The 18,676-nt window shown below is 37.7% G+C and overlaps 1 protein-coding gene across 3 annotated transcripts in view; it reads left to right on the top strand.

Annotated features, from left to right (window-relative positions):
* The window catches only part of ACMSD (aminocarboxymuconate semialdehyde decarboxylase), a 64,680-nt gene extending 52,652 nt beyond the window's left edge, over positions 1 to 12,028 (top strand). For all 3 annotated transcript variants that reach the window (XM_082659051.1, XM_082659052.1, XM_082659050.1), the window contains 2 exons: positions 6,053 to 6,151; positions 10,787 to 12,028. In XM_082659051.1, the coding sequence (XP_082515177.1) occupies positions 6,053 to 6,151; positions 10,787 to 10,849 (162 nt within the window). In that variant the 3' untranslated portion in view covers positions 10,850 to 12,028. The remainder of the gene's footprint in view (positions 1 to 6,052; positions 6,152 to 10,786) is intronic.
* The last annotated feature ends 6,648 nt before the right edge of the window (positions 12,029 to 18,676 follow it).

Genomic DNA, 18,676 nt, shown 5'->3' with positions numbered 1-18,676 from the left:
ACAAAGAGTAGCCCCCGCTCGCCGCAACTAGGGAAAGCCCACACACAGCAATGAAGACCCAATGTAGCCAAAAATAAATAAATAAATCTATAAAAACAAACAAACAAAAAACTCTATATCCAAATCTAAATAAATCTATAAAAACAAACAAACAAAAAACTATCCTCCAAGAATGAGGAGAAATGAAGATATTCTCAAATAAACATAAGTCAAGAGAATTCAATGCTAGTAGACTTGCCATACAAGAAATGCTAGAGGATGTCCTTCAGACTGAAATGAAATGACACTAGACAGAGAAGAAATCACAATGGAAATTAGAAAATATTTAATACAAATGTAATATAAAACAAAACTTTCCAAAACTCATGAAATGCAGCTAAAGCAGGGCTTAGTAGGAAATTTATAGCTCTAAAATGCCTATATTGAAAAAGAAGAAAGATCTCAAATCAATAGCCTGTATGTCCACCTTAAGAAACTAGAAAAAGAAGAGTAAGCTAAACCCAAAACAAGCATAAGAAAGGAAATAGCAGATACTAAAGCAGTTATAAAAGAAATAGAGAATAGAAAAACAATAAGAAAATCAATAAAATCAAAACTTGGGTCTTTGAGAAGATCAACAAAATTAGCAAACCTTTAGCTAGACTGACCAAGAAATAAACAGATAAGATTCAATTGTTAAAATTAGAAATGAAAGAGGAGGGTATTACTAGAGACCTTACAGAAATAAAAAGAATTATAAGAAAAATATGAGCAACTGTGTGCTAACAAATTTGATAACCTAAATGAAATGAAGAAATTCCTAGAAAGACTACAGAAACTGACTCAAGAAGAAATAGAAAATCTGAATAAACCTATAATAAGTAAAGAGATTGAATCAGTGATTTTAAAACATCCACAAAGAAAAGCCCAGGACTAGATGGCTTTACTGCTGAATTGTATCAAATTTTTAAAAAAGAATTACAACCAATCCTTCACAAACTCTTCAAAAAAGTACAAAAGAAAGCAACACTTCTTAGTTTATTCTGAGGCCAGCACACTCCAAAACCAGAAAAAGAAATCACAAGAAAACTACAGACCAATATCCCTTATGAATACAGATGTGAATTTCCTGAACAATATTTATTAAACTGAATCTAGCAACACATAATAAGAATTATACACCATGATCAATTGAGATTTATCCCACAGATGCAAGATTGTTTCAACACACAAAAATCAGTCAATACACCATATTAATAAAGGACAAAAACTACATGATCATCTCAATAAATGCAGGAAAAGCACTCAACAAACTGATAGTCTTTCATGATGAAAACACTCAAAAAGGAGTACAAAGGAACTTCCTCAACCTGATAAAGAACGTCTATGAAAAACCCACAACTAATATCGTGCCTAATGGTAAAAGATTGAAAGGTTCTGCTCTTACCACTTATATTCAGCATTGTACTGGAGATTGTAGCCAGGGAAATTAAGCAAGAAAAATAAATAAAAGGCATAAAAATTGGAAAGGAAGAAGCAAAATTATTTGCAGATGACATGACCCTGTATACACAAAATCCTAGAGAATCCACAAATAAACCATCAGGGCTAATAAACAGATTCAGTAAGGTTGTAGGATAAATATACAAAATATATAAACACATACAAGATAAATATATGAAAATTACCTGTATTTCTATACACTAGCATTGAATAATCCATAAATGAAATTGAGGAGACAATTCCATTTACAATGGCATCAAGAAGAATAAAATACTTGGGAGTAAATTCAACTAAAGAAGTGTAAGATTTGGACACTAAATTACAAAACATTGTTGAAGAAAATTAAAGAAGACCTAAATAAATAAAAGACATCCCATGTTCATTGGTTGGAAAATTTAATATTGTTAAATGGCAATACTTCTCACACTGATCTATAGATTCAATGCAATCCCTATCAAAAATCCAGGGTTTTCTTGTTTGCTTTTTTATTTTTGCAGGAATTGACAAGCTGATCCTAAAATTCATATGGAAATGCAAGGGACCCAGAATGGCCAAAATGATTTTGAAAAAGAAGAACAAAATTGGAGGACTTACAGTCCCAATTTCAAAATTTTCAACACAGATACATACAGTAATCAAAACTGTGTGGTAGTGGCTTAAGGACAGACATAAAGATAACTTATTTTGAACAAAGGTACCAATATAATTCAATGAAGAAAGAATAGTTTCTTCAATGTATTATAGTGGGATAACTGAATATCCACATACAGAAAAATAATAATAATAAAGTTGGATCTCTTCTTTACAATCAAAATACACAAAAGTTAACTCAAAATGGACCAAAGACCTAAAGGGAAAAGCTTAAACTACAAACTCTTAGAAGATAACATAGTTGTAAATCTTTGTGACCTTTTAGGCAATAATTTCTTGCATATGACGCCAAAACCACAAACAACTAAAGAAAATAGATTAAATTCATTAAAATTTAAAAATTTGTGCTTCAAAAGATACAACCAGTGAAAAGACAGCCCACAGAATGAAGAAAATAGTTGTAAATCATACATCTGATAAGTCTCTAGTATTCAGAAAATATACAGAACTCTTACAACTCAACAATAAAAAGGAAACACGTGAGCCTGAATAGACACCAAGGATATAAATAGATATTTCTCCAAAGACATACAAATGGCCAATAAGCACATGGAAAGATGTTCAATGTAATTAGTCATTACAGAAATGCAAATCAAAATCACAGTGAGATACCACTTTGCACCCACCATGATAGCCATCATCAAAAAGATGAATAATGACAAGTGTTGGTGAGGATTTGGAGAAATTGGGACCCTCATACATAGCTGTTGGGAATGTAGAATGCTGAAACCACTGTGAAAAATAGTTTCTCAAAATGTTAAACATGGACTTACCATATGATCCAGCAACTCCACTCCTAGGTATATACCCAGGAGAAGTGAAAACGTGTTCATACAAAAACTCCTCTGTACACAATTGTTCAGAGAAACAATATCATAACACCCAAAAAGTAGAAACAACTCACATGTCTATCATCTGATGAATGGATAAACAACAATGTGGTATATCTATACAATGGAATATTATTTGGCCCAGAAAGGAATGAAGTACTGATTCAGGCTACAACATGGATAAACCTTGAAAAACAATATACTAAGAGAAAAGAAGGCAACATACTGTTTGATTCCATTCATATGAAATGTCAGAAGAGGCAATTCCATGGACCTCCTTTACAGAAGGTAAATTAGTGTTTTCCAGGGGCTGGAAGGAGGTAACAAGGAGTGCCTGCTAATGAGTACGGGGTTTACTTTGGGGTGATAAAAATGTTCTGGAATTAGATAGTGGGAATGATTACACAAATTCATGAATATATGAAGACCCACTGAACTGTACACTTTTAAAGGGTGAATTTTATGGTATGTGAATTATATCTCAAAAAAAGAAGCGGGGGGATCTCCTACACCCCTGAATCCTAGTCTTCATTGGTGGAGACAACTAATGTTACTTGTTTCTTGGCTACCATTCGTGAAATAGACTTTATACATACAAACATATATTTGTGTGTCTATAGATCCCTTAGTAGAAACAGAAGTATGAGCATAGCAAATACACTGTCCTAGACTTTGTTTTCCCCCTTCACGATATAACTTCAAGATCATTCCTCTTTTTTAAATTAATTAATTTTTTTATTGAAGTATAGTTGATTTACAATGTTGTGTTACTTTCTGCTGTACAGCAAAGTGAGTCAGTTATACATATACATATATCCATTCTTTTTAGATTCTATTCCCATATAGGCCATTACAGAGTATTGAATAGAGTTCCCTGCACTACACAGTAGGTTCTTATTATTTTATATATACTAGTATATATATGTCAATCCCAATCTCCCAGTTTATCCCTTCCCCCTCTTTCCCCCTTGATAACCATAAGTTTGTTTTCTACATCTGTGACTCAATTTGTTTTGTAAATAGGTTCATTTGTACCATTTTTTTAGATTTCACATATAAGTGATATCATATGCTATTTGAATTAACTTTAGTAAATTCCATATGACAGTTATTACACTGTATTTTCTCAATTACAAGATCATGGTTTTTTTTCTTATTAATCAATTTTTTATTGGAGTACAGTTGATTTACAATGTTGTTTTAGTTTCTGCTGTACGAGATCATTCCTCTTTATAATATAACTTGGTGATATTTCATTACAGCATATGCAAGTATCCTTCATTCCTTTTTATTTTTGGATATGCTATAATTTAGTTTGATAGTCTTTTGCTGCTACAATAGTGTTGCAATTAACTTCCTTGATGTATTTCCATTACATGCATATGGGTGGGATACTTTCTAGAAGTAAAATTTCTGGTTGAAAATATGTTCTTATTTTGATAGATGGATTGATTATTGATTATTGATTTAATGTCTCTCTTACTAGATTATGAGTTTCTTAAGGAGAAGGAACATTTCTATTTTTTTCCCCAAAATTTGTTCATTTATCACTGTATACTATTCCATTACAAAAATATATCATATTCTTATTCATTGTACTTTTTAAAAATTATAGTTAATTTACAATCTTAGATTCATTTCAGGTATACAACATAGTGATTCGATATATTTCTATACATTACAAATGAATCACCACAATAAGTCTAGTAACCATCTGTCATCATACAAAGTTGTTTTTGTTTTTTTTTTTGCGTTACGCGGGCCTCTCACTGTTGTGGCCTCTCCCATTGCGGAGCACAGGCTCCGGACGCGCAGGCTCAGCGGCCATGGCTCACGGGCCTAGCCACTCCGCGGCATGTGGGATCTTCACAGACCGGGGCACGAACCCGTGTCCCCTGCATCGGCAGGCGGACTCTCAACCACTGCGCCAGGGAACCACTAGACGACCAGGGAAGCCCCAAAGTTTTTTTTTTTTTTGGCTGCTTCTGCACTGGGACTTAGAGCAAACGGGTTTTTGCACCTGCCCTTTAAGGATGGAGTCTCAGTTTCCAGCCTCTAGCTCTCCTAAACATAACACCCACTGGTTTTCAAAGCCAGGTATTTTGGGTGCTTGCCTTCCCAGTGCAGGACCACCAGGCTGGTGAACTCAGTGTGGGACTTGGACCCCTTGATCCTCAGGGAGGACCTCCACAGTTGTGATTTTCCTCCTGCTTATGGGTCACCATGCCAGGAATGTGGGTCTTGACAGTCCACGTCTCCACCCCGCTACCTGTCAAGTTGTGGTTCTTTCTTTATATCTTTAGTTATGAAAAAAATCTTTTCTGCTAGCCATCGGGTCATTCTCAGAGATAGTTGGCCTGTAAGTAGCTGTAACTTAGGTGTGACAGGAGCTGAGCTCAGGATCTTCCTACTCTGCCATCTTGATCTTTCTCTATCCCCATTTCTGTTTTGTTGACCAATCTAGCAATCTAGAATTTAGCACATGGCTTGACATAGTGCTTTACTTATTTGTAGACAGACAAGCCTGTGTGCTTTATTGTACAAAGTGTCAAATAGAATTTCAAAGCTACATCATTAAAAAGCAAACAACAATCTAGTTTATAGAGATGGTAATTGTTTGGGGGGGTTGGTTGGTTTTTGTTTGTTTGTTTCTTTTCTTTTCATCCAGTTGTTTGTTTTTTATGTTTTCCTTTTAAACTCCAGTATATTTTCAAAAATTGTGCGGGTCAACTGCAATGCATCATTTTAAGAAATATAGAATCCTTAATATCATCTGAAGACATCAGCATGTTTTATTAAATAAACGCCTGCTTCTTATATTTGAGTATTCTGCATTTCAGTTACTTAAAAAAAACAACGGAAGATGGGGGTTGATTTGCAGCTTTAAGAGACCTAATAGCGGCACCTGCTGGAGAAAATTTAAAAATTTTTAAATCTTAAAAATTTTAGATCAGTTTGTTTCTGTTAATCAGGAAGAAATTTGTTATTTTACCATAGGAGTGCTTGTAATATGTAAATATAATTAAGTTTACAAGAGGTTCTTTGATGTTCTGCAAAATTAGAGATAAAAGTGTTTTTTCCTTTTTCAGGATAAAGTCATTTTGGGAACCGATTACCCCTTTCCACTAGGTGAGCTGGAACCTGGGAAACTGATAGAATCCATGGAAGAATTTGATGCAGAAACAAAGGTATGTGCCTTTTACTTCATGATCTTCTTCCTGAATTTTCCTGCTCTAATTGTGTTTGATTTCAGAGCACTTTGCTATGTGATAGCAAAGAACAGAGAAATCGTTACACTTAATATTCCTAGAACTGTTACTTGATCTCCAGAAATAGCTGACCTATTAAAGGGCAAAGGAAAGTTAAAATGCTGAAAGTCAATCTAGTACAACTAAATTCATAAAGCCAAGAGAGAAAACGGTAAAGAAGCACATAATAATAATATATTTAGATTTGCATGTTAGATGAATGAGAGAAATGTCTAAATTTTTCCTTTAAAGTTTCTGTTACAAATCTACCAATCTCAAAAGTTGTAATGATTCTAGTTATTTGGATATTGAGACTAAAGTCTTGATTAACAGAACTCAAGGATCCAGAACCCTCAAGTAACTGGATTTTTTTTTTCTTTTAGCATTTGACTTTTAGAGTGGCTAAATGTGCCTTAATGCTGCCACTGCCATTCTGCCCCTCAGGCTCCTGAACGAAAATGAGGTTAAAATGAGACTCAGTGTCCCCAGATTTCCTCTCTTTTGCCATCCCCTTCCCATCCCACACCCACCCCCAACAAAACAAGTTTTTCCTAAGTCTTCACTGCCAATTACTACCAGGGGACAGGGATGGCCAAAAATGAAAACATGGGGATATATAAATTCTTAATAAATCTTACAAAAGTTTTAGTCATAGTCCTTTTGTATAAGTCTTGGCTTTCTTCTAAACTAGAATCCAAAATTTCTCTTCAACTCTAATTCTCTGCTTTAATTTTTAAGGATATATTAGCTCATCACATCTTCTCAGTAGGCTTGAAGTACATGAACAGATGCCAACAAAGGTCCTTTTTCTTTTTTTTAGATTTATTTTTTATTTTAGGCTGCGTAGGATCTTAGTTGTGGCACTAAGGATCTTCACTGAGGCATACGGGATCGTTCGTTGCGGCACATGAGCTCTTCCTTGGGGTGTACAGGGCTTTTCTCTAGTTGTGGCACACAGGCTCCAGGGCGTGTGGGCTCTGCAGTTGTGGCGCAAAGGTTCCACAGAACGTGGGCTCTGTAGTTTGTGGCACGCAGGCTCCCTAGTTGAGGCGCGTGAGCTCAGTAGTTGCGGTGCGTGGGTTTAATTGCCCCATGGCATGTGGGATCTTAGTTCCTTGACCAGGGATCGAACCTGCATCCCCTGCATTGTAAGGCGGATTCTTTACCACTAGACCACCAGGGAAGTCCCAAGGGTCCATTTTGACATATACTAGTTGCAAGTTATTGACTGGGAGACCTCAGACTGCTTTAAACAGGAAGTTTCTCCTTTGGCACTTACCCACCTTAAGGCACTAAAAGTCTTGAATTGTTAAATATATACTTACTAAAGTAGTAAGCAATACTAAGTTTTTTAACTTTTTATATCAAAGGTTTTATATCAAAGGTTGAGAAATGAAAAACTTTCTATAACATTAACCAAAATTAAACTGAAACCAGATTACCCCAAGAATCCTGATTAAGATTTTAATGGAATAATAATAATTATTATTACATGCCTTTTGTTATTTAATTTTATGTGCTTATCACTTTCAAGTTTTCAGAAAATCTTGAATAAAAATTTTATATTGTCACAAATTCATGACATTCTGTATAAGGTTACTCATTATAACACTGTTTGTAATAAAACTAAAAACAATCTACAGGGGAATAAATAAATAATAACATATCCATACAATGGATTCTATACAGCCATAAAAAAATACTAAGAATCGATTTCTAAGATATATTAAGTTAAGCAAGGTGCAAAAACTGCATATAGTATACTTCCATTTGTGTATGGTATACTATCCATTTGTGAAATAAAATTATAAACCTACATATAAATGCATAAAATATTTCTGGAAGAAGGACAAGAAACTGATAACTCTGGAAAGAAAAAATAGTGGTTGGGTAGCACTAGTGAAAGGAAATGTACATTTTTATACCTTTTGAATTTTGAGCCACATGAAGGTAAAATTTCACTAAAAAGTTTTAAATGAAATAAATAAATCCATTTGATGAGCACAACCAGCCTGGGAGATAGGCAAATGCATTCCACCATGTAGATGCAGAGGAGAAAAACAAGACTTGGGGGTTGAGTGATTTGCCAAAAGGGATATAACTGCTGGATTACAGCACATGGACCCAACCCCAAATCTCCAGACTCCAGGATCAGGTTTCCATCCAACACACCAAAATGTATCTCCTTCAAAGGATACTCAGTACCAACCTATTTTATTATTTTTATTTATTTATTTTTATTTGGCTGCGTTGGGTCTTCGTTGCTGCGTGCCGGCTTTCTCTAGTGGCAGCGAGTGGGGGATACTCTTCGTTGCGGTGTGCGGGCTTCTCATTGCAGTGGCTTCTCTTGTTGTGGCTCACGGGCTCTAGGGCACAGGCTCAGTAGTTGTGGCGCACGAGCTCAGTAGTTGTGGCTCGTGGGCTCTAGAGCACAGGCTCAGTAGTTGTGGTGCATGGGCTTAGTTGCTCCGCGGCATGTGGGATCCCCCCGGACCAGGGCTCGAATTCACATCTCCTGCACTGCCAGGCAGATTCCCAGACACTGCAACACCAGGGAAGCCCCCCAACCTATTTTTTTTTAATAAATTTATTTATTTATTTTTGGCTGCCTTGGGTCTTGGTTGCTACGTGTGGGCTTTCTCTAGTTGTGGTGAGCAGGGGCTACTCTTTGTTGTGGTGCGTAGGCTTCTCATTGCAGTGGCTTCTCTTGTTGCAGAGCACGGGCTCTAGGCACATGGGCTTCAGTAGTTGTGGCACGTGGGCTCAGTAGTTGTGGCACATAGTCTTAGTTGCTCTGCAGCATGTGGGATCTTCCCAGACCAGGGCTCAAACCCATGTCCCCTGCATTGGCAGGCAGATTCTTAACCACTGCACCACCAGGGAAGCCCCACCCAACCTATTTTAAAAAGCAAATAGTTTCTCACAGCAGCAACAGTCACTTCTGAATCTTCCTTTAGAGGAGGATGGCCCAAGTGTGAATCTGGGAAGAACCCTGAATAAGAGGTCCCTGCCTCAAATTACCCACTCTGCAAGGTTGTGTGAGAACCCTGAAGTGGTCATGATTTATAGATACACACTAATGGTACGGATATTACACGACACCATACATGTTTCCTTCCACCCTCAATTACATACCTGCCTTTTGCAAGCGGGATATATATCAATTAGGGTATCACAAAATTACCCCTCAAAACACAGGAGTTCTTTCTGTGGAGATGATCTAATCTATAGCTGGGGAGAGAGTGAAAAAAAACTTGGCAGTCTTTTTTCTCATGTGAAATTTATAAATGTACATACTTGTACAATTTTCTGAGACTCTTCATCTGTATCACGTTTCTTGCTCCAAAAGAGCTTACTTTTTATTCAGGGCCATGTGAAAGGACAACACATATACCGAGAAGGTGGTAGGTGGCTAGATGACTTCTGGGCACTCTTTCCAACTGTCTTATCTTACAGACCTAAAACTCACTGGAGGGTCCTGTAAAAAGAAAGTCATTTTCCTAAGAGGGTCTTCCCTGTTGTAATTCTCCTCCCCTCCTCCCACAACCAAGTTTCAAACTTAGATTTCAAATAGAGGACAAAGGGGGAACTGAAGGCAGTTAGTTAAAAGGTACAAACTTCCAGTTACAAGATAAATAAGTACTAGGGTTGTAATGTACAACATGATAAATATAATTAATGCTGCTATATGTTATATATGAAAGTTATTAAGAAACTAAATCCTAAGAGTTCTCATCCCAAGGAAAAAATATTTTTTTCTGTTTCTTTAATGTATCTATACGAGATGATGGATGTTCACTAAACTTATTGTGATCATTTCATGATGTACATAAGTCAAATCATTATGTTGTACACCTTAAACTTATACAGTGTTCTATATCAATTATATCTCAATAAAACTGGAAGAAAAAAAGAACTTCATTCCTTTTGGGGCCTGAATATTCCATTTATGTATATACCACATTTAAAAATCTATTCATCTGTTGATGTATGCTTAGGTTGTTTCCATCTTTTGGCTGCTGTGAACATTCGCATACAAGTATCTGAGTCCCTGTTTTTAATTCTTTTGGCTATATAACTAGGAGTAGAATTGTTGGGTCATATCATAATTCTGTTTCTAATATATTTAAACTTATCATTCTATTATGTTGTATAAAAAGCATTTGCAGAAATCTTTCACTAGGAACTGTTATTATAAAAATAAGCATAAAACAAATATACATTTTATATGTTACTTATAACATAAATACATATTTACATGTTTCAAAATTCAAAAAAATCCTTTTTTTGTCCATGATTGTCAACATATTTGAGAAGTAGGGAAAATAATAAAAGCACAAATATACCACACACCATTTATATTTTTGCTTTTAAAAGACTGTTCAAAACAAATATATGAATATAATTTGAAAAACAGTGGGGTGAAACATGGGTCAAGAGAGTCATTGTTTAACCTGCTAATATTTTTCTCTCACACTGGGGAACTGAGTTTTTAAAAACCTGATAAAGACACTTACTAAGTACTTTAAAACAACCATTAAATAATGCTTTAAAATAAAATCTTTTCTTTTTCAGGATAAACTCAAAGCTGGCAATGCTCTAAAATTTTTGGGTCTTGAGAGAAAACAATTTGAATGACTGAATTTACTACAAAGGCAAATTTCAAGAAGATATTTTATTTTTGTTTTTAAATATGTATCACTAAAATCCTATTTTGAACACTTTTATCTAGAAATAGAATATATAACCTAAATTGTTCATAACAAAAATGACTCGTGCTTTTATTCAAAAAAGCAGTACATTATTTCATGTGCAAATCAAAAATAATTTTCCCAGTGCCTTTTAAATTAATGTCAGAAATAAAAAGCAAAATGTCATTAATGATTTATATGGAAAAAATAACAGATTCATCCCAGAGCATTCAGGTAGGTTCTACTTTGAGCAAATATATGTTCATAGGGCCCAAATAAACTGTTTTTATTCACTTTAACACCTTCCATTAGCCCAGAAGTGGGCTGAGAGTGCTTTAGACTCCAAAAAAATAAATAATATTCATATTCCATAATGTCTAGGAGCTTATAGCCCAATTAAGGAGGCAAGACACATGTTCATGGAATAATAACTAAGCAATAAAACATGCATGTCACAGAAGTTTCAGTAAGAAAAATTCATTTGGATTCAAACTTTGGGCAGATCTTCACAGAAGCTGGAACTTGGGCTGAGTCTATACGGATGGATAAGGCATGTTTAGGTTTGGAAGATAGGAAATAGATAGGAAGGCAAAACTATGGGAACATAGTTCCCATATGAATGAGAACTTATCTATTCTGGAGAAAAGTTTCAGTATGTAATTTACTTTTACGAGAAGCTCTTTTAATTTAAAATACAGAGCAGAATGTTTAAAGAAGGCTGTAGAGACTGAGCAGGGCAATACCAGGGTAGCCTTGTTCTACTCACTTCATTTCTGGTCATCCCACCTGGACTGCTGAAAATGAACTTGGTCCTGGGAAGGGTGATGAACGTCTGTGGTTCATGTTCCTCTGGCTGAATTCTAAAATCAAATATAATTTTTCTAAATTACCCTCTTGCTTCAGTTTCATTCATACTTCTTTTCCCTTCCATTAGTCCAGAAAATCAAGTTGAGTACTGGCATGTGATTTGTACTGATTTAATTTTTGCTAAACTACACCCATCCCGTTATTTTTTCTTCATTTATTTAGTCTGTAACTCCATCTCTTTCTTGCTACTCCTGTTGCTTTCTAGGACTTTACCCACCCACCACTCTGTTACTCCAATCTGCCTAAAAAGAAAAACAAAGTTGTGCAAAACAGCAACATGAAGCATGTGTTATTATTCTTTTCCTTCCCCATTCTTTGGGGAAAATATCTGTTCCTTTTCAAATAATATATATTTGAGCACTGTTAACACAGTGTTTGATGATTGTGTTATCATGAAAAGTAACTTGATCATCTCATTCAGTATCATAGATCTATAGATACATAGTTTATATAGATACCGGGTATATTCATAGTCACAGAGTATTTATATGATGTGCCAGTACTGTAGGACAGTTCCAGACACTGGGGATATAGAAGTTAACAAAAAGGATAAAATTCCTTCTCTGATGAAGCCTACAATCTGGAGGGTAAGAAACATAAATAAATGAAGGAGGACAAAGAAAGGAGGAATGGAGAGTGAGAGGGAGGGAGGGAGGAAGGAAGGAAGGGAGGGAGGGAGGGAAGGAAGAGAGGGAATTCTTCTCATACTGATAAACATTATGCAGAGATGAAAACAAGGAAATGTATAGAGTGACTAAGGGAAGGATGGGAGATAAAACATTGAGCTGTAAGGCCAGAGAATACCACTTTAAAGAGGACTTTGAACTAAGACTCGACCAGTAGAAAGAAAGAGCCATGGAGAAGAGTCTTGCGGGCAAAGGCTCTGAGGCAGAAAAGAGCTGTGGCAGAGCTTGTGAGCAAGGGGGTGAGAAGTAGCGACAAAGCGGAAAAGCTGGCCAGGTAAGCAGGCCAAGGTCAAGTTTAGATTTTCATATTAAGTTTTATAGGAAGCCATTGGAGTTTTTTTAAAATAGGTTTGTGACATGCTCTGACTTAGGTTTAAAAAAACACATTAGCAGCTGTGTAGAAAATTATTTAAAGGGGTCAAGAATGGTACTAGGGAGACTAGGCAAGAAATGATGGTGACTTGGGCAAGAGTAGTAGAAAGGAGATGGTGAGATGGGGTTGTAGGGAGAAGCAACAGCACTTGATAAATGTGAGGACAAGGGGAGATGGGAAGGAAAGAAATCAAGGCTGATACCCAGGTGCCTGTCTGTTATGTGTGAGTGCACCACAGTTTGTTCAATCAGTCTCCTACATTTGAACATTACATGTAATTTTCCAATATTTTGCAATTACAAACAACACTGCAATAAAATTAGGTTCAATTCTTACAGCAAACATAAGGACAACCCCAACTTCGATTTGATCAAAGATTAACTCTAAGATAAAATGAAACTATGCAGATGCAAGAAAAGATGAGAAAATTCCTCTTTAATCCGAATATAAAGAAGGGCTTTCTTTCCTTTTTTCTAAAATTTATTTATTTTATTTATTTATTTTTGGCTGCGTTGGATCTTCGTTGCTGCACGCGGGCTTTCTCTAGTTGCAGTGAGTGGGGGCTATTCGTTGCGGTTCACGGGCTTCTCATTGCAGTGGCTTCTCTTGTTGTGCAGCACGGGCTCTAGGGGCATGGGTTTCAGTAGTCATGGCACGTGGGCTTAGTAGTTGTGACTTGCGGGCTCTAGAGTGCAGGCTCAGTAGTTGTGGTGCACAGGATTAGTTACTCGGCGGCATGTGGGATCTTCCTGGACCAGGGCTCGAACCATATCCCCTGCATTGGCAGGCGGATTCCTAACCATTGCGCCACCAGGGAAGCCCAAGAAGGGTTTTCTAATGATGTCTTTTCTGTGCAATAACTCTGGGGACATTTAGCCTCTGAGATGTAGCTAAAGGTATTAAATTCATCCATACCTTAGACACAGATGCCTTGACTCCTAGTTTTTTTCACTAGAGCAGCTAAGCAGATTTATTTTACCATCATGAGGAAGAGTGGGAAAAACAGATTTAGGAAGAAAGAGAATCAATAGTTCTACTGTGGGCTTCCCTGGTGGCGCAGTGGTTGAGAGTCCGCCTGCCGATGCAGGGGACATGGGTTCGTGCCCCGGTCCAGGAGGATCCCACATGCCGCGTAGCGGTTGGGCCCGTGAGCCATGGCCGCTGAGCCTGCGCGTCCGGAGTCTGTGCTCCGCAATGGGAGAGGCCACAACAGTGAGAGGCCCGCTTACCGCAAAAAAAAAAAAAAAATATATATATATATATATATATATATATACACACACATATATATATAGTTCTACTGTTGGACTTGTTATATTTCAGATGTGTCTTAGACATTTAAGTAGGAATGTCCAGTAAGCAGTTAGGTATATTACTCTGGAGACTTCAAGAGGGAAGCAGTGTACAAAAGGTATTTAAAGAAATAAGACTGGATGAAATCACTGAGAGAAAAAGTAGAGCAGAGAACCAAAAGAACCCAGGACAAATACCTGGGATTCAGCAGCATTTGGAAGTCGGATGGAGGTAGCCAGCATTGAAAACTGAGTAGTGCCCAGTAAGGTAGGAGGAAAACCAGAAAAATGTGGTATTCAGAAGTAAGGGGGAGACAATGTTTCAACAAGTCCTAACAGCTTTAGGCATTTAAAAAAAAAAAAAAAAGCTACAATACTATGATAATTTACAGAATCATATGCCCCCAATATAACTCAATCCCTTTATCCCAAAAAAGTTCCACTTCCTATAGTCCCAACTCTGATTAATGGCATCACCCAGTCACCAAAATTCTCTCCTTCACCCATATCAAACCTGACATTACCTCTGATAGATTCTGCCATTTTAACATATATCTTTCACTTCTTATCTATTCTTTCTTCCCTAACGCTCCCAACTAAATTCAGGTCCTCAAGTTTCAGCAGGACTATTGAAATAATCTCTTATGTCTACCCCTGCCTCTTGGCTTAGTCTGGGTACAATCCATCTTCCATATTGTGGCCAGAGAAAATTTTCCAAAGTATGTATCTGATCATATTGCTTTCTCTCTCTCTCTCTCTCTCTCTCCTTCAAAATTCCTCAGGACCTAAAGTGATGGTTTCTAGGCTTTGGGATTTCATTAATCAGTACCTCCCCCTTTGAAAAACTGTACTGATATCTCTAATAGAACATACTTCTCATTTTGGATTGCAGCTGCTATCTTCCCACTGGCCTGGGACTTCCTTGAGAGCAGAAACTATGACTTCATTCACTTATGCACTCATTCACATACATTCAACAATACTTATTGAGGGTCTATTATGCGCCAAGAACCACACTAGGTCCTGGGATGATGTAAGTAAAAACAAACACAGTTCCTGTCCTCAATTGTGCTTATAATCTAGTTAGGGAGACATGTATCAAATAAGCAACAAATTAATATAAAACTTCTACCATCACAAGAGCTATGAAGGAGAAGCACACAGTGTATAGAGAGCTTAAAATAAGGGATTTGAGCCAATCAGAGTTGGGGAGAGAATTTTCAGAAGTGTTGCTTGAGCTGGGATCTGAAGAGCAGACAAGAGCTAAAAGGTAGAGAGGCAAAGATGAGAGTGAAAAATATCTGAGGCAGAGGAATAAGAAATAAGACCACAGTAAGAAATAAGACCACTGGGGCTGGAGGTGAGAAAGCAAGACATTCTTGGTACAAAGTGACAAGATCACGTAGGGCCATACATCGGTTAAGGAATTTTATCTGTCAAAAAGTAATGAGGTTTTCAGGCTTATCTGGCGGCGCAGTGGTTAAGAATCTGCCTGCCAATGCAGAGGACACAGGTTCGAGCCCTGGTCCGGGAAGATCCCACATGCCGTGGAGCAACTAAGCCCATGTGCCACAACTACTCAGCCTGCACTCTAGAGCCTGCAAGCCACAACTACTGAAGCCCCTGCGCCTAGAGCCCGGGCTCCACAACAAGAGAAGCCATCGCAATGAGAAGCCCGTGCACTGCAACAAGAGTAGCCCCCCGTCACTGCAACTAAAACAAAGCCCGTGCGCAGCAACGAGGACCCAATGCAGCCAAAATTAAAATAAATAAATTTAAATTTAAAAAATAAAGTTAAGAAAAAAAAGCAATGAGGTTTTCAATTAGGAGATGACATAACTAGAGCTGAATTTTGAAAAGACCCTTCTGGCCCTAAAACAATACTGCTCACACCCAGAATCTCAAAAATCTCTCAGGAAAATCACCTTTTCAGGCTTTTCTTGCCCATGTTTTCTACTACAAGTACTTCTCCAAAACATACTCCAGGGGGGGAAAAAAATCCCACCACCATCAGATTCCAAAGGACAACTATGCATAGTTATCCAAGTACTTCTCTTCATTGTATTCTACCATTCCCCATATTTCCGATCTCCACTAAAAAGGAAGTCAGCTCTACTTCAATTTATATTACCCAACCAGAAAACTTAAACTTATATTGATGTAAAAAAAAATGATACAAATGAATTAGTTACAAAACAGAAAGAAACTCACAGACACAAAAAACAAAATTATAGTTACCAAAAGGGAAAGGGGGGTGGGGGGAGGGATCAATTAGGAGCTTGGGATTAACATATACACATTACTATGTAGAAAACAGATAACCAACAAGAACCTACTGTATAACACAGGGAGCTAAACTCAATATTTTGTGGTAACCTATAACGAAAAAGAATCTGAAAAGGAATATATATGTGTGTGTGTGTGTGCATGTGTGTGTGTGTGACTGTACCACTGTGCTGTACACCTGAAAATAACCAACTAACAAACTAATCAACTATACTTCAATTAATAAAAAGTATATTCGAGATTGGTTCAAGATGGCGAAGTAGAAGGACGAGCTCCCACTCCCTCTTGCGAGAACACCAGAATCACAACTAACTGCTGAACAATCATCAACAGGAAGACACTGGAACTCACCAAAACAGAAACCGCACATCCAAAGACAAAGGAGAAGCCACAATGAGACGGTAGGAGGGGCGCAATCACAGTAAAATCAAATCCCATAACTGCTGGGAGGGTGACTCACAAACTGGAGAACACTTATACCACAGAAGTCCACCCACTGGAGTGAAGCTTCTGAGCCCCATGTCAGGCTTCCGAACCTGGGGGTCTGTCAATGGGAGGAGGAATTCCTAGAGAATCAGACTTTGAAGGCTAGCAGGATTTGACTACAGGACTGGGGGAAACAAAGACTCCACTCTTGGAGGGCACACACAAAGTAGTGTGTGCATCGCGACACAGGGGAAGGAGCAGTGACCCCATAGGAGACTGAAACAGATCTGCCTGCTAGTGTTGGAGGGTCTCCTGCAGAGGCGGGGGGTGGCTCTGTCTCACCGTGAGAACAAGGACACTGGCAGCAGAAGTTCTGGGAAGGACTCCTTGGTGTGAGCCCTCCCAGAGTCCACCATTATCCCCACCAAAGAGCCCAGGTAGGCTCCAGGGTTGGGTCGCCTCAGGCCAAACATCCAACAGGGAGGGAACTCAGCCCCACCCATCAGCAGTCAAGTGGATTAAAGTTTTACTGAGCTCTGCCAACCAAAGCAACAGCCAGCTCTACCCACAAACAGTCCATCCCATCAGGAAACTTGCACAAGCCTCGTAGATAGCCTCATCCACCAGAGGGCAGACAGCAGAAGCAAGAACTACAATCCTGCAGCCTGTGAAACAAAAACCACATTCACAGAAAGATAGACAAGATGAAAAGGCAGAGGGCTATGTACCAGATGAAGGAATAAGATAAAACCCCAGAAAAACAACTAAATGAAGTGGAGATAGGCAACCTTCCAGAAAAAGAATTCAGAATACTGATAGTGAAGATGATCCAGGACCCTGGAAAAAGAATGGAGGAAAAGATGGAGAAGATGCAAGAAATGTTTAACAAAGACCTAGAAGAATTAAAGAACAAACAAACAGAGATGAACAATAAAATAACTGAAATGAAAACTACACTAGAAGGAATCAATAGCAGAATAACTGAGGCAGAAGAACGGATAAGTGACCTGGAAGACAGAATGATGGAATTCACGGCTGCAGAACAGAATAAAGAAAAAAGAATGAAAAGAAATGAAGACAGCCTAAGAAACCTCTGAGACAACATTAAATGCAACAACATTCGCATTATAGGGGTCCCAGAAAGAGAACAGAGAGAGAAAGGACCCGAGAAAATATTTGAAGAGATTATAGTCAAAAACTTCCCTAACATGGGAAAGGCAATAGCCACCCAAGTCCAGGACGTGCAGAGAGACCCATACAGGATAAACCCAAGGTGAAACACGCTGAGACACACAGTAACCAAATTGGCAAATATTAAAGACAAAGAAAAATTATTGAAAGCATCAACGGAAAAATGACAAATAACATACAAGGGAACTCCCATAAGGTTAACAGCTGATTTCTCAGCAGAAACTCTACAAGCCAGAAGGGAGTGGCATGATATACTTAAAGTGATGAAAGGGAAGAACCTACAACCAAGATTACTCTACCTGGCAAAGACCTCATTCAGATTCGATGGAGAAATCAAGAGCTTTACAGACAAGCAAAAACTAATAGAATTCAGCACCACCAAACCAGCTCTACAACAAATGCTAAAGGAACTTCTCTAAGTGGGAAGCACAAGAGAAGAAAAGGACCTACAAAAACAAACCCAAAACAATTAAGAAAATGGTCATAGGAACGTATATATCGATGATTACCTTAAACGTGAATGGATTAAATGCTCCAACTAAAAGATACAGGCTTGCTGAATGGACACAAAAACAAGACCCATATATATAATGTCTACAAGAGACACACTTCAGACCTAGGGACACATTCAGACTGAAAGTGAGGGGATGGAA

This window comes from Grampus griseus, assembly GCF_964374135.1.
Source record: "Grampus griseus genome assembly, chromosome: 7".
NCBI classification, from domain to species: Eukaryota; Metazoa; Chordata; class Mammalia; order Artiodactyla; family Delphinidae; genus Grampus; species Grampus griseus.
The sequence above is the reverse complement of the archived record's forward strand: the minus strand, read 5'-3'. Positions and strand labels throughout refer to the sequence as shown.